The sequence below is a fragment of the Aulostomus chinensis genome, chromosome 3 (genome assembly GCF_037954235.1).
Source record: "Aulostomus chinensis isolate RoL2024-O1b breed Wild chromosome 3, RoL_Achi_v1.0, whole genome shotgun sequence".
Classification (NCBI taxonomy): Eukaryota; Metazoa; Chordata; class Actinopteri; order Syngnathiformes; family Aulostomidae; genus Aulostomus; species Aulostomus chinensis.
In genome coordinates, this window is record NC_141322.1 from 1,486,109 (window position 1) to 1,510,000 (window position 23,892).

A 23,892-nucleotide genomic window follows, 5' to 3' on the forward strand; every position below is an offset into this window, starting at 1 on the left:
CTGAAGGGTCGCTGGTTTGATCCTCGACCCCGGTGACCATGTCCAAGTGTCCTTGAGCAAGATATTGAACCCATAATTGCTCCTGATGAGCAGGTTGGTGCCTTGCATGGCAGCCTCCACCATCAGTGTGTGAATGTGTGTGTGAACGGGTGAATGAGACGACACTGTAAAGAGCTTTGAGTACCGCTAAGGTAGAGAAGCGCTCTATAAAACTGAGTCCATTTACTGTTTACTTGAGCCCGATGAATGACAGCCTGAGCCACAGCATCGCTCTTGCCTGTGTCACTGATACAACTGTGAGAAAACCGTGTTCAGTTTCAATTCTAAAATGAAATATAGAATGAAATATTTACTCTCCTTGTTCTTTGAACAAATTCTTCATGAGCTGACTGGGTGAGCTCTGCCTCCTCGTGCTCAGGAGCAGAGAACATGAAGGAACCAGGACTTTACAGCTTGTCTTCATACGAGGACATGAAATGAGCGGAGCTCTGATTTGACTGCTGATATTTGTTCGAACCCTCCGGCGTCTTGCTTTGTATTTCTGGGTCTTTGGGACTAATATGTCTTCCTGCTGTTTATTCTCTCACACGGCACAGCAGCACTTAATTAAAGGTGAAAGTAATCCCTCAAGCATGATTGGTGAGGGGCATCTTGGCGCGCCCTCAGCAGATCTTTTGCATGTGCTGCGATATTAACGGGAGCTCTCAGGTTTGACTCGTACGCAATCTGAACACACAGGATAATATTCTGCTGAACGAAATGGAAACCTTCCCTGGATGTCTCCTTTGAGTAAAGTTATTACAGCTTTCACAACCTGAAAAGTTTTATTTTATATTCAACAGTTCTGCAGAACTTCAGCAAGAAGGTGAGGAACACGGTGTCGGTGAGGGAGGGTCAAGCCGTGGTTCTGCTCTGCGGCCCTCCACCCCATTATGGAGGTAGGGTGCTTTGTGGGAGCTTGTGCATGGCGTGCTGTACTGTCACACTCCTGCTTGCCTCAGCAGTCTGTATTGTTCCTCACTGGTGCTTAATACCTCCTGTAACACTCGCTCTCCCACCTTCTCTCTGCTTTTCTTCCTCCTCTGAACTCTGACATGCTGTTGCCGCTCGCTCCCCTTATCTGTCAGAGAGGGAACTTTCATGATCAGCCATGGCTCGGCTCCTCAGCCTCCCATCGTATGATCTGTGACCATGCTGTCATCTATAAAGTCTCCAGTGCTCCTCTTCCCCAACTGCCACTTTTTTAGACGGGTGTAGGCAGGTTATCTGGGGGTAAGAGATGCTGCTGGTGGCTGCTACGGCCGGGGGAGCGTTTATCCTGTGGCACAGCTGCGACTCGGCTCATGTGTCTGTGCGCTGCTGATTAGCAGACCCTCAAAGTGGTGCGCACTCCTGCAGCCGTTCGGTGCCCACCAGCACAATTTCACGCCAGCGTACCAGCCATCCTCTGCTCTCTGTCTCCAGCTGAATCCTGCGGCCACGTGGGACTCCACACTTTAACAATTTGCCCTCCGGGCCTCCCTCCCTCCCCCTTTAAAAGCCTCCATATCTTATTTTTCCTCTTTAACAGAGCACAGTCACACATTTGATGGGATTTGCACGACACGATAATGCCAGCTTGAGGTGTTTTAAAATTGAAAAACAACTAAATGGATTTTTTTTTTTTTTTTTGCCACAAGATTAGAATAATGTCGGAGCTGCTTTAATGCTTGTTGATACACCACTTGAGGAATACCGGGATGCAACTTATTAGAAGAGAACTCATTGGAAGTTCCTTTGAGCAATCAATAGGTGCGTGGAGGAAGTGGAGCCGTGCTGAGAGTTCCACTCTGTCAGAGGACGTGCGATTATGTGCCTGCTGGTCCTCTGTTGCGGTGAGACTGCGGCCGGTCTCTGTAAGCCCCTAATCATGAAAGGTCTGTCACTTTTGCCCCGACTTCCCTCATAATGATTTAAATTCAGTGTTTTCCCTCAAGGAAGTGACTTTTTACTGTCTAGCCAGTGAAAAGGGCTGACTAGAGAAAGTGGTGTGATACAGGAGCGCTGCTCTAATGGACCAGTTCAGTCAGGAGTCCCTGCAGACATCTCCGTCACTCACTCCCTCTTCTGTCTGTGTAAAATGTATGACAACCTACACCGACTGCATTCACCGGCACTTCTCCAACATGGCTTTGGCCTTTATTTTGGAGTTCTTACGAAGAAAAATTCATATTTCACCAATAATCCTGTTTGTATGTTCCATTTTCAGTGTGTAGGTTGCCACTAGCTAGCGAGTGCTCTTCAAGGTACACGTGAATCACAGCAATCACTCTGCGTACCCCCCCCCCTAAAAAAAACGTAATAAATGGTTTGTGTTTATGTCTGGAGGTTCAAATGCGCAGACATTACAGAATGTGAATCGGATGTTTATTTGTGATTATGTGCTGCTGGATATCAGAGATAGGAAGCAGGATGTGCACCTCTTATATCTCAGTAACTTGCAACTCCGTTCCTTTCCCTCAGAGATGAAATATTCATGGATATTCAACGGACAGCGCAGTTTCCTGCAACAGGACGCCCGCCGTTTTATCTCTCAGCGGACTGGAAACCTTTACATAGCCAAAGTGGAAGCCTCAGACGCAGGGAACTACACATGCGCAGTGAGAAACATGATGACCAACGCCACAGTGTTCAGCTCTGCAACCCCCGTGGTGGTGCGCAGGGACGGTAAGCATCCTCAGCTCGCCTCTGCTGCCTCCTGCTTATCTTGAGCACTGAACTGACTCACGCTGTCAAGGGAGGCCGAGCCGGTGAGATAAATCACTTGTCTTGTGCGTGGCGCCGTCTCCACTTCTGCTCATGAGCGAGGCTTCTGCACCACCGCCAGCCTCTGAGCTGTGCAGGGTTATGTATGTGAGCAACCCTCGCTATGCGCTTGAAGGCTCAGATTTACATGAGCAGAAATGTAGTTTGCTCTGGCAAGAATGCATGCAGGCGCTCACACACTGAACCGCATCACAGCCGTTTACACGTGCCACTTCAGATTTGAGCTGAGGCGCATATGTAATCCAAACTCATCCATCCAATAAGCCAAATGCGGTTGTATTCGGCGTTATCATGCACGCTCACTCCCAGCTGGCGTCACGCCTCTGACAGCCTGTATGAACGACAGGAATGTCCGTGTGTTGCGTTTTGAACGATGTGATTTGTTTCTGTTCTTCGTGTAGTCGTGATGGGCGAATACGAGCCAAAGATTGAGGTTCAGTTTCCCGACACCCTTCACATCTCCAAGGGATCATCGGTTAAGCTGGAATGCTTCGCCTTGGGAAAGTAAGTGTCAGGCATGTTGGCGTTGCACGGCGCTGCGCTGCCCCTCCCACTGCATGCTCAAACTTAGCAAGTGGACAGATGTCTTCTCAGTGTGACCTTAGATATGTGACCTCTGCAGCCCTGTGCCTTCCATCTCATGGAGAAGAGCTGATGGAAATCCACTGCCCGGCAAAATTAAAATCAACCACTCCAGTGGGGTTCTGGAAATCCCATATTTTCAGCCAGAGGATGCTGGCGTGTACGAGTGTGTCGCCGAAAACAACAGAGGACGAAATGTTGCCAGAGGGCAACTTATATTCCACGGTCAGTCTTTATGAGTGTATTCTTCCTCTCTTAAACTTTTGTCTTCTTCTTATGTTATTCTTCATTTCATTTCCACGATGTTTGAAGCACAGTGGCAGATTAACTTGCGCTCGTCGACTTTATCGGTTTGTCACCATGATGTCACAGAACTCCTCTGGCCTGATGAATGCAGTGGCTTGAAGTAGAAAACGAGATAAGTCATATGTCAGGGTTTGCCACTGGGAAGCATCGCCTCCATCAGGGAATATTCACAACCGTCTCCCCGTTCATGTCCGCTGCAGTGATGAGGAACTCGAGAGGACAGACATTACTCAGCAGGAGCAGCGTTCTCAAGGCTAGAAAGTCAGATTTACACAGAGTTCAGGCTCCACCCCTCATCTGATGGATGAAGATTTTCTTTGACGCGTGTTCATGTTTCATCTTTTGGTTTATTCTTGTTGCACTTTTCGTACTCAAAGTAAATTCTAAATATGAAATTCAAAAGATAATTTAGAAGTAAAAGAAATTAAACAAAATTGGAAGTCAAGGTCAGTAAAGTCTGAAAATAAAGAGCTAAAATCTTAAATTTTAACTTCAAACTTGGGGGGGTTATTAACATGGGAGTCAAGGAGGTGAAAAGAACTAAACAGAGAGATGGAACGTGACAGTGGAGTTCAAACATTCAGTCAACAGAATGTGAGAGAACAGCTTTGAACAATCAGAGTGTGGTAATGAAATGTAATTTAGTACACATAGAGAAGAGCGAGGGTTCCCCTGAGAGCCTTGAGTGGTGCCTGAGTGCAGCACCAACATATCTGGAACAGAAACGAATCCAATAAAGATTGCAGGCGGCCCGGTGGAGCAGTGGTCCTCACTGTGGCCCCCCAGCAAGAAGGTTGTGGGTGGAGCAATGGTCCTCACTGTGGCCCCCCAGCAAGAAGGTTGTGGGTGGAGCAGTGGTCCTCACGGTGGCCCCCAGCAAGAAGGTTGTGGGTGGAGCAATGGTCCTCACTGTGGCCCCCAGCAAGAAGGTTGTGGGTGGAGCAGTGGTCCTCATGGTGGCCCCCAGCAAGAAGGTTGTGGGTGGAGCAGTGGTCCTCACTGTGGCCCCCATCAAGAAGGTTGAGGGTGGAGCAGTGGTCCTCCCTGTGGCCCCCAGCAAGAAGGTTGTGGGTGGTGCAGTGGTCCTCCCTGTGGCCCCCAGCAAGAAGGTTGTGGGTGGAGCAGTGGTCCTCACTGTGGCCCCCCATCAAGAAGGTTGAGGGTGGAGCCCCGGCTGCAGCACGGGGTCTTTCTGGGTGAGTCTCCATGTTCTCCCTGTTCCTGCTGGGTTCTCTCTGGTACTCCAGCTTCCTCCACAGTCCAAAAACTGGTGGAAAATTGGGACATCGGGTTTTTCTTTGATTTTTCTTCTCTGTCTTTTTTTTATCAGTGGTGTTTTCCCATTTCAGGCTCATGAGTTGTGTTCCCTGCTGTCCTGCTGGTTGCTCTGTCCTCCCTCTGGTCTCACAACAAATATGATAGAATCTTAACTACTTAAATGAAGTAATTAACAGATAAAATGTGAATGTTGTTAAATACAACTGAATTACAAATGGAGCCAAACTATTAAAACACTGAGTTATGAGAGACAGCGCTGAGCTGTATTTTCAGGGATGTGTGATGATGATGTTGGTTAGATGAGCAGGATCAGGATGGGACGTCAAGTTAGGGTTAGACGCATGTTAATTATAGGGTCCCAGGTCCCAGGCCCTGCTGAGGGGGCCGAGAGCAGGTGGAGAGAAACTGATCCCCTGATGAGGGGTTCTGGTCCTGATCGACAGCAGCCTCCTGCCAGAGGGGAGTGTTTCTAATAGACCTGGTCCAAAGGGGGAGGGGTCGACCACAATCTCTGCCTCCATGTCCTGGAGTCCTGCAGATCCTTGAGGGATGGAAGATTGCACACACACACACACACACACACACACACACACACACAGCAGAGCGCATGATGCATGACAGTCTGTCCTTGTCCTTCGTGGCGGCGTGTCGGGTAGTGATGATGATGGTGGTGTAGTATTTTGCCCAAATGCTGGAAAACTGTTTCATCTGGCGAAGCTGAAGCTCAAATTAGGCATCAGTACATGGGAGGTCAGACCTGAGGGCCAGAACATGGTTAGCATTGGGCGCGGAGGTTCTGACCTCATCACTCCAGACAGGCGTTCCTAACCAGAGGACAAGCATGCCATTTACCTTCTACTGTGTTCTTCCTCAGATGTTGAGCATCTGTTCTGGCTCCAAACACTGAGAGATGCTCATATGGTGATTGATGCTGACCTGCGGTGGGAGTGTAGAGCCAGCGGTAAACCTGGACCTGTGTACAGGTGGCTGAAGAACGGAGAGCCGCTGACAGCGCTGGTAGGAGTGTTTGAATGAGTTCATTCCAGCGGAGATGTTTTTAATAATTTCCATTTTTTCCTTTTTAATTATAAAAAGATGGGCGTTCAACTTCAATTAAACATATTTACCGTATCACTGCACGCGCCCTCTGACCCCTGGAAGAAAGAGAAAGAAGCTCAGTTTATTTTGATTTCATTTGACAATCTGCAACTAAACGTATGTTTTAAAAAACTGCACTCATGGTCCATAATGCTGAGCTCTCCTCAGTGCTGCTTGGTGTCGGCTGCGTCCCATGAATGAAAGTGAGCAGCACTGATCGATCAGGAAAGGCTTATCTGATATTGATTGATTTGCAGGGACGGATCCACGTTGACGCCGGTAGACTGATGATATCCCGGATCAGCCTGTCAGACTCGGGCATGTATCAGTGCGTCGCAGAGAACGGACATGGAGCGCTGCACGCCAGCGCTGAGCTGAAGGTCGTAGGTGAGCAAAGTGTTTTCTCCTCTATCACTCAATCCAAGCAGGTCAAAAGAGTCATGGAATGAAAGCGAAGCAGTTAAAAGAGGCGGAGCTTCGTCTTTCCCTTCCGGTGAAGTTTCACAGTGTAAAATGAGTCTATGAGTTGCTGGCTGTTGCTCCTGCTCACAACAATGCATGTGTGCTCCCCAGCTTCCCCGCCTGACTTCAGCCAGCGTCCCGTGAAGAAGTCCACGGTCATCCAGAGGGGGGGCGAGGTGGTCCTGGAGTGTCGCCCCCATGCTTCCCCTAGAGCCGCCATCTCCTGGTGGAGGGCGGGCGAACAGCTAAAGGACAGCGCGAGGTAGGCGATGTGAACGCTCTGCTGCTCTCGCTCAGGACCACATCTGTTCCAGCTGTCGCTCTCCTCCTCTTTTCTAGGTCTCAGTGTTATTTATACTCAAGGGGACTTTAGAGGTCAGTGTTCCAAGACAGGATTGTTGTCATTTACAGATGTTGGATCTCAGTTAACAAACTGTAGTTTTCTATGATGGCTTTTTACTACATTTTTGTTGTAGAAAGTGGAAGATGAAGGTACGCTGTGATTCAGCTGTTTGAAACTTCAGAGCTTCTCGGTCTCCCAGTTCTCTCATGTCTTCATTCAGTCTGGCAGTAAAATAAAGATCCTGCAGGGGGGCTGCCCATGAGACTTCAGACGAAACCATGTGGTTACACCCCTCAGGGACAGGTCTCCCTTCAGAGTGGCCCAAATGTGTGCTCCCCCTCAGATCTGTTCTTTTTTCATGACGGTGTTGAATCGGATCTATTCAAATCAGATGTGAGCCACTTTCACATCTGGTCCGGAATCAGAGCTCATTTTTTGCAATGCACCTCCGATCTGAATTCATCTAATTTTGCATCACTCCTGAGCAAGGATGGAGGGTCGGAGGGGAGAAATAGGGGTGCTGATGATGACACTCACTAGTCACTAGTGATCCCAGCAGGGTGTTCAGCAGTGACGCGAGGGCTGATCGTCACATTAACATGGACGTCTGATATCAGCCTGGACTGAAAACACACACTAAATAAGACAGCAGCGTTCACACCGGATTTTCTAATCAATCACGCTTTATTTTCATGATCTTCATCTGATCACAATACAACACTCAGTGGTTTACACAAGAAACCAATCCTCCAGCAGGGCTACTTACATGCTCGGGCGCTTACAGCTGCAAACAGCAAGGAACTCTGTGTGTGTGTGTGTGTGTGTGTGTGTGTGTGTGTGTGTGTGTGTGCGTGCGTGCGCGCGCATGCGCGCGCGTGCGTAAAAAAAAACCATGAATATTGCACTGCTGCAAAGACTTTAATTTTACAAACTCTCTCTCAGCACCTCCAAACTCTGACTGACTTCCCACTGTTAGCAGCACTGGAGCATCTAACATATTTACTCCCTCTCTCCCTGACACACACACACACACACAGACACACACACAAAGCAGAACACCAAGTTTTAAACCGGGAGCCCATCAAACTCCGTGCCCCGATAAAAACAAACAAACAAAAAACCCAGCACCTCTGGGACCAGCTATTCTTTTTAAAGTGGGTAAAAGTGTTTTGACTCTCATTGAAATTTGACACCATTCAAACATTGGGGCGCTCTGCCAAACACATTACAGTTGTGCCGTGTCCAAATGGTCTAATGTGCTTTAAGAAATGAAGTCCTGTGGTTTTATGTCCAGCTCCTGGTACATTAATAGACAGTTAGACACTGTAAACGGCAGCTCGCTGGTCATTAGCAACAACAGGGAGATCTGCTTCAGTCCGCTAGCAGAGGTCCCTGCCGCCAGGTCCAGAGGGGGAAGGGGATTCTGTTTGTGGTGTGTGATGGAAAATAAAACTGTTTATGCTCATCAGCGCCCATTTTTTGTCTCGTTCAACACTGGAAATGACAAGACATGGAAAGCAAGGCTTGTGTGAGCAAACCCGCCATACAAGCGCTGCATGTCGCACCTCCTCTAAATGTCAGAGGCGTCAAACATACATTTACCTCCACGAGGCCGCGGATAGACTTTTATTTATGGAATCGTTTATTTTATTCATTGACAAAAGGAAAAAAGAACAAAATACGACAAACACAAAACATTTTCAAATCTTGAGTGAAAGGGACCAAAAAGAATAAAATCCTGTTTTCTCTGCCCCATTCTACCAAGAAGTAAATTTACAAGAATGTATTAGTAAAAACAAAATTACAACAAATAATTAAAATACCTACATCCCACACAGCCACTGATGTTCCTTTGCTCTTCTATTGTTTTGTTATTTTCTGTGTATTTTAGTGACCTTACAGGAATTAGAAAATCTTACAATACAACACGAGAACAATCTTAGTTTGTTACGTTTTGACTGAATATCTTCCTTCAGATAAAAGCCAACAGTGGAAGTGTCAAAGTGAATATGCAAGTCTCCAGTTTGTTGTCTGCTCGGTCAGCATGTTGTGCACCCGACAGCGAGGGAATCTGACCAGGTACTCGTCATTAATGACACTGAATGTGGGCTCAATGAAATTGAGGTCAAAAAGAAAGATAACTCAGTGCAAGTCTGAAATGAACACAGTCTGAACTTGCCCCTGAACCCACCAGGAGAACTCACCAACCCACACCATCTCCATCTCAGCGCCCTCACACTTCCTCATTGCAGGAGCTGCTAACACAAGCTGAGGTTGTGGACACAAGGTTAAAAATGTTAGAAAAGTAGATTCCTTTTTTTTTATGTGACTGAAACTGTACTTTTAAATGCATGTGTACACTTTAGTCCAACAACACGCTGCATGGCTGCGAGCTGCTCAGCTCTGGTGAATAATGGTGAACTATGGGGAACTTAAGTTGAAAACTGTGTATTTCTGAACAGAGAGGAGACAAACCAGAGCTGTCTCAGTCGTCAGGTTTCCTCTGCATTTGAGATTGACAGTTCTGCTGCTGGTTGGTGATGCTGAAGCAGGAGCTAGAACAATAAGAGTGATTAGCAGGAACTCCTCCTTGAGCTACCACCTTATCGCTGTGGAGGAGTTTGTGTGTCCCAATGGTCTTTGGAACAAATTTGTTGGGGGGCTTTTATGCCCCTGGTAGGGTCACCCAAGACAAACAGGTCCTAGGGTAGGGACAACGAGGCCAGAGAACGACTTCTGGGCGACTTCGAAGAGATTCAGGACCAGTGTCTTGGGAGAGGGAAGCAGTGCACTGTCAAAACCAGGTATGGTACGGACTGTATGCTGCCTTGACTTGAGATGTTATGGACCGGTGGAGGGGAAACTTCGAGGACCTCCTCAATCCCACCAACACGTCTTCCAATGGGGAGGCAGTGCCTGGGGACTCTATGGTGGGCTCTCCTATCTCTGGGGCAGAGGTTGCCGAGGTGGTCAAAAAGCTCCTCGGTAGCAGGGCCCAGGGGGTGGATGAGATCCCCCTGGAGTTCCTCAAGGCCCTGTTGGGCTGTCTTGGTTGACATGACTCTGAAGCATCGCATGGACATCGGGGGCGGTGCCACTCAATGAAGACCGGGGTGGCGGTTCCCCATTTTAAGAAAGGGGACCAGAGGGTGTGTGCCAACTATTGTGGGATCACACTCCTCAGCCTTCCTGGTAGGGTCTATTCAGGGGTTCTGGAGAGGAGGGTGTGTTGGATTGTCAAACCTCGGATCCAGGAGGAGCAGTATTGTTTTCATTCCGGTCATGGAACTGTGGACCAGCCTTACACTCTTGGCATGGTCCTCGAGGGTGCATGGGAATTTGCCCTACCAGTATACATGTGTTTTGTGGACTTGGAGAAGGCATTCGACTGTGACCCTCTGGGAATCCTGTGGGGGTGCTCTGGGAGTATGGGGTATCAGACCACCTGATTCAGGCAGTTTGTTCCCTGTACGACCAGTGCCGGAGCTCGGTCCGCATTGCTGGCAGTAAGTTGGACCTGTTTCTGGTGAGGGTTGGACTCTGCCAGGGCGGCCCTTTGTCACCAATTCTGTTCAAAACTTTTATGGACAGAATCTCGGTGTGCAGCTGAGGTGTTGAGGGGCTTCGGTTTGGTGGCTGCAGGATCAGGTCTCTGCTGCTTGTGGACAATGTGGTCCTGCTGGCTTCATCGGGCTGTGACCTTCAGCTCTCACTGGATCGATTTGCAGCTGAGTGTTAAGCGGCCAGGATGAGAATCAGCACCTTCAAGTCCAAGTCCATGGTTCTCGCCCTGAAAAGATTGAAGTGCCATATCCAGGCAGGGGATGAGACCCTGCCCCTGGTGGAGGAGTTCAAGTACCTTGGGGTCTTGTTCATGGGTGAGGAAAAGAGGGATCGTGAGATCGACAGGCGGATTGGTGCGGCGTCTACAGTAATGCGGACTCTGCATCGGTCGGTCGGAGTGAAGAAGGAGCTGAGCCGAAAGGCCAAGCTCTCAGTTTAGATCGCAGGTACAAGGGGCAGAAATGAGTTTCCTCTGGGGGTGGCTTGGCTCTCCCCTAGAGACAGGGTGAGAAGCTCCACCATCTGGGAGGAGCTTGTAGCAGAGCTGCTGCTCCTCCACATCCAGAGGAGTCAAATGAGGTGCCAGGGAGGCATCTGGTCAGGATACCTCCCTGGCACCTCCCTGGGGAGATGTTCAGGACACGTCCAAACAGTAGTAGGCCTCAGGGAAGACACAGGGACATGCTGGAGAGACCATGGAGGAAAGCCTCGGGATCCCCAGTGAGGAGCTGGACGAAGTAGCTGGGGAGAGAGAAGTCTGGGTCTGCTGCCGCCCCCATGACCCGACCCTGGATAAGTGGAAGAAGATGGATGGATGGATGGATTAGCAGGAAAAGAGAGAGAGAGAGAGAGAGAGAGCTGTCCTCCCTGATGGACAATCTAAACCCTGTTGCTCCTTCTTCCTTTGCTTTTCCTTTATCTTTCCCACCAACATGTCTGGCCATATTAAAAACCTAACACGCCGGCCCTCCTCCTACATGCCGTCACTGCCGTGATTAGTGATTCTGTTTTTCGTTGGTTGCTCAAAAGAAAGGGAAGAAGAATAATAACCCTGGTGTTTACCCAGGCGGCACATTTGGGCCGGAATAGGAACTCACAACATGGAACGGAGTTTGTCTCCAAAGGAGATAGTTCTTTACGTTTCTATTTGTTCTCAGCTCATTGCCCCTCAGGACATGTTCTCCGAGCGCCTCCATCACTCATTGTTTGATATTTTTGTCAATAAATCAGTGTAAAGCACCCAGTGTCAGGCATGCTCTGTGGGTCTCAGCTCAGCCCGAGCAAATACAATTTATTCTTGGGAGCCAATACAAGATGGTTTGATTTTTAAGTCGGCTGCTCACAGCAGTTCCCTTTGATTTGCTGAATTGTAAGGTCACTGCGGGAGAGCATTATCTGCCTCGTTTATGCACATTTATTCATTTACATTTCCACACGGTCCATCTTGTGCGTTTAGAGGTGAGGTGGCAAAATAAGACGACATCAAAGTGGAATGTAATCCACATAATTTTCTCCTCATATTCAAACGTAAAATGGAATTTATATGTCCACTAAAAGTAACTCTGCACACCTGTGCGAGGAGGTGAAACATTCCGTGTGCTTCGGTCACATTTCTCACGTCACCTCATAGATACTTCTGTGTGCGCTCTCATATTTCACATTGGACTTTTCAGTAGGAACCTCCAAATGTTGATAAGACGGCAGGTAAACATCCCATTCATCTCGTCTGCTGTCTGGTCCTCCTATCGCCGGCTCAGCTCGGCCGCCCCGTGGCCTGCTGTGTACTTCATTAATATGTGCATGAAAGCTATGGCGCTGTCAGGGCTGTGCTGACCCTACAGCAAATCTGTTCTGCTTCAGCTAAGATAATTGTTTTCTTTTGAGGCGTGAAAATAGTCTTTTGGAATGGATTTTGAAGCCTTCGTTCCAAATGAAATAGATGAAGAAAAAAGAGTTTGATTGGCTTGAGAAGAGAGACCATTTTCTCAGCAAGTTCATTTGATTCTTATCAACATGTTTCTTTCAATTATCAGCTGAGTAGTCAGTAAGCAAAACATGGCGGACCGGTTCTGTTCTGTCCTCCCAGGAGGGTTGAATCCGCGGCAGCTGGACTTGGTGGTATATACTTGGAAGCAGACATGGACACAAGGAATTTCTCCCAGCTTGAGTTTCACATGACTTACTCCAGGGAGGGCTGATTCCTTGCAGTTTTTACTCTGCCGCAGCGACCAGCAATATATCAAAGCATATTTTGCCATCGAAAACAATCACTGTTACCATTTGATATAAAGAAGTTATTCTTTATTAAAAATGGTTTAATTATAAATCAGGAATATGTATTTCATATCAAACATACACGAGCATGGAGGTGATATTCTCCTCTTGGTGGAGGGATGCACAAGTCGACATGTCAGTGGTATTTATGTGTCGTCGGCTCATCGAAAAGGAGTTTCCTCCACTTGATAAATATAAATGTGAATTAGTCTAATTAGCCTGTTCGTCAAGCCTAGAAACACCATCAGGTATGAGCTCGTCCTGCCTGCAGGTTTGGTAGTGGAACATTACATGAGATGCAGATGCAGACACAAGATGAGCTGTCCGTTAGCCGTTAGCGACTGTCTAATATGGACTATTGTGACACTGATGCACGAAGGAGTCATGTGACTTGAGTGTGTTTATCCCACCTCTGAGTACTCGTGTAAATCTACAGGTGAGACATGTACACTGGGAATCAAGTAACAGTACTTCAGTACTAATTTTTATCATCAGACAAACGATCATGTTTCCCAAGTAACCCCTGGAGGACCGGATCACTGACGTCAGATCAGCCCCTCAAGTTAAATCAGCGCTGCCACGATCACATCCTGCACACCTGAGCATCTCGGGTCATCTGCGGTTTTGCGTCTCTCCTCAGACGGACGATCATGGCGGACGGAACTCTGCGTATCACCAACATCAGCAGGTCTGATGGGGGCAGGTACACGTGTGTGGCCAAGAACCAGTTTGGAACATCCAGCAGCACAGGAGCTCTGCTGGTGAAAGGTACTTTCCCTCCACAGGTTTCCCTCACCTTGGCTTTTTTATTCCACAGGTCTCAACTTTTGTTAATGAAAATGAAAAGTAACTCAAGCATGAAATTGATAATGAAACATACAGTTGTTTCACGTCCCTGCTGCCCTGACAGATGTGTGAGTCATCGGCGCTCGCGTCAGCTGTGACTTATTGTTGGTGTGGCAGCGTGAGCCGTCTGTGGCTGTTTGCTTTCATCAACAACATTTAAATTGAACTGAACGACAGTAGCATTTTTATGTTGAGGCTTTTAAATAATGTAATCATAGAGATCATTCTAGGTGACATTGCAGTGTGTTTAATTATTCATTACTGAATTACGAGAGGCATTTACTTCTTAAGTGAAGTTTTTTTAAGGTCACTTAATTAGCCTGATATAGCAGAATCTGTTTCACTGTTCTGGGTAAATTAAGCTTTATTACCTGATTCGTTCGGCTGCCTTTTATAGAGATACTCAGCTACGAAGAGTAATTATTTCCCTCCTTCTCCTCAATGCTGCAGAGCCCACACGGATCACAGTCCCGCCCTTGAGTTTGGACGCCACCGTGGGGGAGAGCCTCGTGCTACCATGTGAGGTGTCCAGCGACGCCTCTCTAAGTCCCGCCTTCAAATGGTTTTTCAATGGCAAGGCCATGGACTTCAGCAGGCAGGAGCACTTTGAGATGATTGGAGCGGTAGGTTTAGGGTCAGGGGAGGAGTCCATCCAGGATATGACGGATAACGTTTCCACCATTGTCCAATCAAGGAAAATCACGAAATATATTCCTTTAATGGGCAAATAAATATTTAACCTCTACAGCCCGAAAGGATTTGGAGGGCAGACAAAATTGATCCAGACTGTCTGGTCAGCCCTCAGGTTTGCTCAGGATCTGGGACTCAGGTCAGGTGAGCGTATCCTCCCACTGACTCTGACATCATGTCTGAGTCAGTGGTGATGAAGCAAAAGCAAATATTCATAAGTAAACTGTTGAGTCGTAGTACTGCTGATTCTATAATCATGGTGTACAGCTGTTGATGATGGCGTGCTGCTGGTGGGTGACACCTGGATACAGGAAGTGTGCCGGGCGCTAAAGTCAAGATAGCGTAGTGGTCAAACCTGGCATTACAGCGATGGAGTCAGCTAAGGAGTGCTGCAGCCCACAGAATCACCAACCACCGCAAAACCTCCTGTCTGATTGTCCTGATCTGGTCTGACCCTCCACCAGTCAGCCTGCCGACTGGTGGAGGAGTCTTCCTCTGCTCTCCTGTGTTTCTGCTGGAGAGCAGACGTGAGAAGAGTCACTACTGCAGCCTGGAGCTAATCTGACTGCATGAACCAATCAATCCATTTCCCCTGAACAAAAGGAGCCTAAATTGTTGTGATTACAAGTTTTAGACTCCCTCTGGTTCAGCCCACCAGGCCCACCCAAGTCGCAGCACAACAACTCGCTGAACATAATCACAGCAGCTTGCTTGTTTTGTAAACACAGAAGGAACATTTTCTAAATCCCTGCATTTTGTGTGGAATTAAAAATAACGTCAAAAAAAGCAACCCTCCGTGTGTGTATGGGAAGTAGTAAAGTGCAAAAGGCAACTCTGAAAATACCTCACAACAGCTTTTTCCTCAGAGGAGTTAAGTTCAAACACAACAAACACTGATACAGTGGGGAAGCCGCTCTGGTGTGTAGCCGTCCTCACGATGTACAACTGAATTAATTTGTTGTGCTCGGCTGTCGTCTCAGTCCTGTGGGGAATCCTTTGTGTGTTCGGAGGATTTTCCCCGGCTTCCTTTTTTGACTTCATTGTTGTGTTTCTCCTCTCCAAGAATGTTTGACGCATGTATCTTTGTTATTAGGGATTTTCAGGTGACCTGATGGTGAGAAACATTCAGCTCAAGCATTCTGGGAAGTATGTGTGCATGGTACACACTGAAGTAGACACCGTGTCAGCGGCAGCAGATTTAATCGTCAGAGGTATGTCCTCACCCACTGGCTTCTTCTGTGGTTTGTCATGTGAGTGTTTTGGTTTGAGGGAAAGCTGTACGGTGCACAGTGTTGTGCTAGTGTTTGCTAGTTACTGCAAAACAGTAATTAGTTCTAGTTACAAGTGACTGCAATTCAAAAGCAACTCAGTTACTAACTCAGTTATTAAAACCAAAAAGGAAAGCATTACTATGAAAAGTAACTATTTAGTTACAAAAGAAAGTTTAGAACTGTCAACACTGAGCTCTGTCCTACTTGACATGCATTTTCATCACTGAACTGAACTCTGCTCAGCAATGTGGTCTACAAACACTAAGATGTTTCAAAGTGATTGATTATTGATTGACTTTAGCCTGGCTAGCAGTAGCACTCCCTCGTTGAAAAGAACAACTCAGGTGCACGGGCTGAAGCGACATCTGTTCCGGTCCCTGACCCGGTCCCTGACCCGGTCCCTGACCCGGTCCCTGTTCCGGTCCCTGACCCGGTCCCTGACCCGCTAGCTTCAGCAACATGATGCCTGGATGCTTTCATAGATGAGAGCTGCTGTTGCGGCCCCTGAGAGGCTCTTAGTGCCGAGACATGAGTTGCATTCAACAGAAACATTTTTTCTCCTTCTGCTTAACGAAGGAGAAGTAGTGAGCGCACGTCCACGTGAAGAAACTCGCCCGAGGTTCCGCCATGATGTCTTGCACATTCTTGTTGTTATAAACAAACACGCCCCCACTCACTCTCCTCCTGTCTCTTGCACTTCCCCCAAGCCCCCCCCCCCACAGGAAGTAGACACAGTAAAATAACGTAAAATAAACTAATAAACAGATCGTTTAGTCTCTATAACTGAGTTATTGAATTTTAGAAATAATGCGTTTGATTATTAGTTACTGCCAAAGTTACTTTTTTGGCAGTAACTAATAACGCAGTGACGCGTTGGTCCCAACACTGACGGTGCAGTACCTCGAATATCTAACGTACAACAATCGGTGATATTTGTTGGAATCATTGTTGTTTGACTGCCACCATCATTGGGGTAGGAGACGCAGCTAAGTTACCCTGAATGGAAGATATTTTGGACTGTATTTGTTCTCACGCACATCCACAGTCCTTAAATGTGTATTTTATTTTGTCGAAATCATATTCACAAAAATACAAATTTGCATTACCTAAACACGTATTTTAATATCACAAAAATGTTTAGCTTTTTTTGGATTTCAATAGAGGTGAACCACAGGTTTTTTTATGTGCGCAGTGTAAAGTCATAGTCACAAAAACGTCTCATGAACTCTGTAAACATTTATTCATATTTTCACAAGTTGAATCATCGCCTGTGGGTTTCAACTAATAAAGTCTAATAGAATTTCGGCAACTCTGAAAGGTCAGAGGTCAGCTCTCGCAACAGGGTGAGAAGAAAAGGAAAAAAAGACAGATTCGGAAACATCATCTGGGATAGGGACAGGGTCAGGGGACCAGGACCAGTTAGTGTCCTTGGAGGGACAACAGATATCTGAAGAGGCGAGCATAGATGCTCATCTCGTTGACCTCCATTTTCTGACCTGACTGGTTGTCGCTAACCTGTGACGGACGCTGACTGACAGATGGGCCGTCCAATCACCTGCCACAGATTCTCTGAAAGTTCTGGGGGCGACTTCTGTCATGGTTCAGTGAAACAAACCATCCGACGTGTCAGGTTGGATCTCGTCGTCCTCCTCAGTCAACTAAGGAGATGTTTGGGTACATCCCCCACACGCTGATTCGCACTGGCAGGTTCAGACGTATTGTAGGACATCCGTGGACAGCTTGAGGCTCCTGCGTTCAGGCGCTGCTCGTGACCCATCTGAGGACCAACTGCCGCCATCATAGTGACCCTGAGCAGCATCTGGCGCTCTGGTCTCGTGACAGGACGTGTGCTCTGCACAGTGTGATGGTTGATACATCACATCAGAATAATCCACCTGTCCCAGTGCTATGTTTTCTGACATGTAATAATTGCATACTTTCAACACAAACAGTAGTTCATACATTGACGTTTTAACGCACAACTAAACCAGGCATCCTGAAGACCGTGTTCACCAATTCAACAGCAGAACCCTCTTTCACGTTGGAACCTTTTCCACCAGCTTTGTCATTTCAGTGCCTCTGTATGCAAATGCTCCATGTTGCCTGCACCTGACACTCCATCACATTTGCTGGCCCGAGGGCTCTCGAGTGATCCCTACTTCTCCTTCATAGACGGACCGGTTTCATGAATAGACTCTATTTCAGTTCCAGCCCAGAGATCTCTGGGTGCATCACTGAGGACGAGCGCCCTGCCATTGTTATTTCTGTACGCTCGCGCTGCTGCCTAACTTCAGTTGGTTGCTATTGTTACTGCGAGCCTCTTCAGTTTTACAGCACACAGCCTTCCTCTTCCACAGTTTCATCCTTGAAGCCAAATATAAAATGCTCTCTTACATGGCTTCTCCAGTGGTTTGGTGCCTCGAGTATCCATTACAACAGCCTTCTCTGTTCTTTGTTAGCAAAGAGAACAATGATAGTTCAGAGAGTAGAACAGAGCCACTCGGTTCATCAGAGCCACGGCCCGTTGCTTGTGTGCAGCACAAACAGACCATCACTGGCCAACATGACAACTTTACCCCCACAGTTTTTGTTTGAGTGTGAATTTCTAGAGCGATGAGTTTTGTAAGAGCTAGTTAAACTGGTCGAAAGTGGTTTCATCACTTTACAACTGTTGGACCTGCCACAGTTGGTCCGAGCCGGTCCGGCGTGAGGAAGCCCAGGTGGGACGTGCCAAACTGTTGTCTGGGAGGTTCCAATAGCCAAAGCACCATTGTGACATCAGGGCAGAAATAAGTCCTGGAGGCTGTAGTACCACCAGGGTCCCAGAGAGAGCCATGCCAGTGGGAGTGGTAGGAAACAGGATCTGGAAGCACGACAGGATCATCAGGCTGATTGGCTGCCTCCTGACTGCTGCAGGAGAACAGATGATCCTGTCGTGTGGGACGGTTACATACATGATGTTCATGTGTCAGCGTGTGTGATGGGAGTTCCCCCCAATCAAAAATCATAGTCATCAAACATATTTGACATAAAAAAGTTTGGGACAGCAAAGCTGATGGGACCAGGCTCACTGGGACCAACTGGGTATTGTGTAACATTAACATTGTGGCTGCAGCTAGCATTAGCGTGTGTGTGTGTGTATGTGTGTCTTCTCACAATTCAGAAAAAAATAGGGTTCATCTGTCTTCAAGTCTGCAGTCTCCAACGTTTTTAAAATCCGTCAAGACTTCCAAATACGCGGCGGAGCTTTGGGCCTTAATCTGAGCCACGACACCACCGTGGTGCTGGCAAAAATGAAGGCTGAGTGTGAAGATAGAGACTAATGATCATATATCATCGGTGTATCGTGCATCCATCATATCTCTTATCATAGAGCTCTCGTATCCATCATGCATCCATCATGACTGCCTGAGGGCTCGGAGGTTCCAGCGCTGCTGTGTGTGATTTGATGAAAACAGAGTAATAACCTGTGTGTAGTGTAACAGTGGCCTCCTGGAGTCCCTGTTGAGCCCAGGGTTCAGAGTATTGATTGATACTGATATTGATTGACTGACCCAACAGAACCTCTGGTATCTCCACGAGCTCTGAGTTCAAGTAGTAATAAATCACTCAGCACCTCTGTAGCTCCCATGTAGCCAAGCTGGAGAGATGCTGATGGAGGTGTCCGTCCTTGTCTCCCGTGCTGCAGGACCCCCCGGCGCCCCAGAGGGCCTGCTGGTGACTGACGTCTCTGACAGTAATGTGAGACTGTCCTGGAGCTCTGGACCAGACAACCACAGCCCTGTGACCATGTACATGGTTCAGGCCAGGACCCCGTTCTCTATTGGCTGGCAGACCGTGAGAACAGGTAAGAGCTGCGCCACCATCACCTGCTTTTACTGTTCTTCAGTTTCAAGGAGTCCCTTGAAAGTGTGAGGTCATGGTGATGCCTGTGTTAAGGTTAAGATGAGCTCATTGAGTGGCGGGTTCAGAACTACAAAAAGCTGCATACTTGGCTCATTCTGACACATGGAGCAAATATTTGCTTGTACTTGCTGCTAAAGGTCTGATTCATGGTGTGAGCAAACGAGCGCTTTACCTTTGACGATCCCTATCAGCAGGGGGCAGCATGTGACCGGAAGACAGGTGTGTTCACCTCCACAAACAAAGGAATGCTCATTTGGTTAGCGTGAGCTGAAGGCTGGTTCATTTGAGCTGGAATACCTTCCCAGATTGACCTTTGACCTCGCAATGTTTTATATTCTGTCACTTTTATTTTCCTCTGTCTAAGTTTGTCAAGTGTCGCTTGTGTGCATTTTTCTATACGGTGTAAATGTGAATGTGACCTCCTGTGATACAACTTAAGCGCTGGCTGATGCTGATGTCAGTGCCTGATTGGAACACGCCCCGCGCACGCCCAAGAAGGCCTGATTGTACCTTTCCTGCTGGCTACTGTTCGCTGATGGCCACAACTCATGTCTGTGATAACGAAAATATAAGAATTATATGGCAAGAGAACAAAAATGACTGCCTGACATTGACGTCACAATGGAATCCATAATGTGTTTTATTTTGCGCCATAACGCACCTTTGAACAATCAGTCGATTCAAAGAAGGACGAGCAGTTAGGCTCACAAGGTGTTAGGGTTATTCTACGACTACACCCAACCTCACATGCTAGATGGTCGTTGCCAGCATGAAATCAAAATATAAAACCATCTGGAAATGTGTTCCTGACTGTTGTTAGAATTTACTCAGACGTGCACTGAGAATGCAAATCCCCCGCTGCCAAATTAATCGTTTGTCTAGTGGATGCTTGTGTCGTTTGTAATTAAATCTGCAGGTATCGCAGGTCGCACCGACCTGAACACCCACCTCCAAAACCTTTAGTTTGAGGCCAAGTGGACGTTTGTGCTGAGGAGTGAATTCCCTCAGAGAGCTCCTGAGATAGGCTTCTGCAAGCCTTCGGACCGACCGACAAATGGAGGATTGAGCCCCTTCACCATGCAGTCTGATGCTTTAAAACAGCATGAGTCACATTTTGCGTCAGGTTGAGTTTGACGGACGGCGCGTCTGGAGAGGCGCCGTCCGTCAAACTCAGTGAGTCGCACTTCTAATAACAGAAGAAGTTTTAACTTCTGCTGCTGTTGGGCACGGCTGCAACCTGATTGGAGTCTTGATCATCTTTGCCTTTCTGTCATCACTCGTCACAATGTCAGGAGATTTTCATATAAACTCAGAATGAGGGTGGACATCCTTTTTGGTCAAAGGTTCGACAGCATGACAGTGTGTGCTGGGTCTCAGGTCCTCATGAATCTGCTGGCTCCTGTGACCTTTGACGTCACTTTTGGCAGTAATCTTCAGTAAAGCCTGATTGAGTGAAACTCTTCTCCTCCGTCTCTCACTCATTTAATTCCCCTGTAACCTCCATGTTGGCGAGCCTCAGCTCACGGTTCCATCAGAGCCGCTGCGTTGGTCTCTGAGGGCTGAGCGCAGGGCCAGACAGGAGAGATTAGAAACCCACGTAGCTCCCAGTCTTGATTTGGAGTGATGTAATATATGGTGTACACTATGCAGTGCCAACAGTACTGTAATAGGAGATAAATACGACTACCATGGGGGCGGCATGGCTCAGAGGTAGAGTGGCCATCTAGCAACCCAAGGGTTGCTGGTTCGATCCCCACTTCCCCTGGTGACCATGTCCAAGTGTCCTTGAGCAAGATACTGAACCCATAACTGCTCCTGATGGCCCTGAGATGGACTGGTGACCCGTCCAGGGGGAACCCTGCCTCTCACCCAAGGTCAGCTGGGATAGGCTCCACCCCCTGACCTTTAACAGATCCGCCGATAGAAAATGGCTGGACTGCTACCGTATTGCAGATAAAAGGCCTGAGAAATGAAGTCCTTCAGTTACAATTCCGGCCTCCAGCGACCATGACAGCAAGATCAGGGAGACACATTTGCGTTGCGTTTCGCAGTGATGCCTCTGTTTGGTGACATCATGCGAGCCGTTGGGTCAACACTGACAGAACCAGAGGAAACGAGGGAACCAGCTGATACGGCTGCAGGACGATGCTCAGCTCACTGATGTCAGTCACAATCAAACAAATCTGCCAGCCCAGTAATTCGATGCATTGATGACACGACACGCAGGCATCAATGTGCATGGGTGTTCTGTGACTGGAGGATTCAAAGGTTTACAGATGTCTGATGTACTTCACTGGTTTGATAATTGCCTTTTATTTGTTGGAGAGAGATTGTGTGAAATGTGCCTGGTAGAACATAAAACAACACGTCTCAATTCTAAATTCTTTAATCCTAGTTCCTGATTCTGTGCCTGGACAGATGATGCATGCAACGGTGCGAGATTTGAGCCCCTGGGTGGATTATGAATTCAGGGTGGTGGCAATCAACAGTGTTGGTGTCGGAGAACCCAGCACGCCATCAAAACAGATTCGCACCAGAGCAGCAGGTATTCCCTCCATTTGTTGTTCCTCGTCATAACAAATGAATCAGCCCCACTTGGAAAATGTAATTTAACTGTTTGATTAGTTTCGCTCTCCTTCGCTGCTCCCTGCGATGTTCCTCATTCCAAACCTGGTCATGTTTCACGCCGGTACTTTGACTACTCAAAAGCTAAACAAGTGCAAACTGAATCAAGCTTTTAAACACTCAAGTGTCATCGCGAGCTCGTGTGTCAGTACCCCGAACGTGACCCGTGCACATGTCAATGACGCCAAAGTGTCTATTTTGAGACGGTTGGTTGAGTCGATAGCATCCTGCTGGTTGAATCACCAGGGACACGTTTCCTCCCGTGCTTCTCACACAGGGCTGACATACGGCGCTCGGCTAATAACGCCGCTGTTCACGGGTGGCAGCAACGCTGTCAACAAAAACTCTGATTTCCCTCCTGTGTGATTAACTTGTTTTATGTAAATAAGATGATCTGCAGAAGGGCAGTGAGGTTTAATTAAAAGAATGCTGTGCCTCTTCTTATGAGGGATGATTTAAGTTTGCTTTGCACCTCTTTAGTTCCCAAGTTCGCACCGTTTGTTGTGAGCGGCGGCGGTGGAGCTCGAGGAGAACTTGTCATCGTGTGGGAGGTGAGAGAATCACATAGTAGCCGAGAATCTTGGGAAACTTGATGTGTGTTTGTGTGTGTGTGTGTGTGTGCGCGCGCGTGCATGCGTGCGTGTGAGCGTGCATGCATGCGTACATGTGAGCGTGCATGCATGCGTGCATGTGTGTGTGCGCGTGCATGTGTGTGCGCGCGTGCGTGTGTGTGTGTGTGTGCGCGCGCGCGTGTGTGTGTTTACAGCAGTCTGGCTTCAGTGGAATCACTTTTAATTAAATGCAGAGCCTTTCTGATTTGCTGCCTGCTGACTCGGCCTGTTGTGTAAATCAAAACGAAGCTCCAGAGCGGGGGTGAGGATCAGGTGTGTAAAGGATCGGGAGACACCTTCAGCACAGGAAGATGCTCCAGCAGTGCACCGGCCCAACCGTCCATTCAACATAAAAAACATCTCTGTATTACTGACTTTTTTCTCTAACAATTGAATTTCGGCACAGTTTTGTAAGGCGTGACTTTCCTCTCTCCCAGCCAGTTCCAGAGGAACAGCAGAGCGGAGAGGACTTTGGCTACGTGGTGGCTTTCCGCCCGCTTGGCAGCAGCACCTGGATTCAGTCGGTGCTGGCAACACCTGATGCATCCAGATATATTTACAGAAATGACAGCATCGCACCTCTATCTCAGTTTGAGGTGAAAGTGGGGGTGTTCAACATCATCGGAGAGGGGCCCTTCAGCCGAGTTGTCACAGTCTTTTCTGCAGAGGAAGGTAGGCGTGTCCTCCTCAGGTGTGTGCAGGTTAACGTGGCTGGTCTTGTCTATCCTCGACTGACCGCTCATTGATGCATATTCACATTTACAATACTGGCTTTACTACAGCAGACAAAGGAGCTGAAACAGAGCCATTAGATAACAAATTGAAAGATAGAACTAAAACTAGTTCACGATGGGAGTGGAACTCCTCCCTCCTGTAGAATACTGGCTGATGGGTGGCGCCATGATTGTTGTCACAGTCCAGATGATCTTGGGTCTCACGTGGAACTCTCCAGAACTCCTTGGTCTCGTTTGTCTCTGAGCTCCTTCCTCCTCCTCCTCGTCTCTCAGAAGCTCCATCCTTGTGAATTCCTGGCTAACTCTCTGAAGCTAAAGCTAAGCTAACCCCATGTCGTCTCTCGCCAAAGTACCTTCACCTCTGGCATGACTGAAATGTCCAGGAGGAAACCTTATGGTCCCTTCACCTGAGGTTTATTAAGCCAAACAATAACGAGCAGCGGCGGTACATCAGCACAACATTCTCTGGTTAGGTCACACTCTACAAGCCCCGCCCA

The 23,892-nt window shown here is 47.8% G+C and overlaps 1 protein-coding gene across 4 annotated transcripts in view; it reads left to right on the forward strand.

Annotated features, from left to right (window-relative positions):
• cntn6 (contactin 6) overlaps positions 1–23,892 on the forward strand; it is a 104,647-nt gene that overhangs the window by 69,906 nt on the left and 10,849 nt on the right. For all 4 annotated transcript variants that reach the window (XM_086197524.1, XM_086197533.1, XM_086197515.1 and 1 more), the window contains 14 exons: positions 843–938; positions 2,503–2,706; positions 3,207–3,309; positions 3,428–3,612; positions 5,846–5,988; positions 6,327–6,456; positions 6,643–6,793; positions 13,353–13,480; positions 14,009–14,181; positions 15,342–15,459; positions 19,208–19,366; positions 21,821–21,970; positions 22,531–22,601; positions 23,099–23,333. In XM_086197524.1, coding sequence (XP_086053650.1) covers positions 843–938; positions 2,503–2,706; positions 3,207–3,309; positions 3,428–3,612; positions 5,846–5,988; positions 6,327–6,456; positions 6,643–6,793; positions 13,353–13,480; positions 14,009–14,181; positions 15,342–15,459; positions 19,208–19,366; positions 21,821–21,970; positions 22,531–22,601; positions 23,099–23,333 — 2,046 coding nt within the window. The remainder of the gene's footprint in view (positions 1–842; positions 939–2,502; positions 2,707–3,206; positions 3,310–3,427; positions 3,613–5,845; positions 5,989–6,326; positions 6,457–6,642; positions 6,794–13,352; positions 13,481–14,008; positions 14,182–15,341; positions 15,460–19,207; positions 19,367–21,820; positions 21,971–22,530; positions 22,602–23,098; positions 23,334–23,892) is intronic.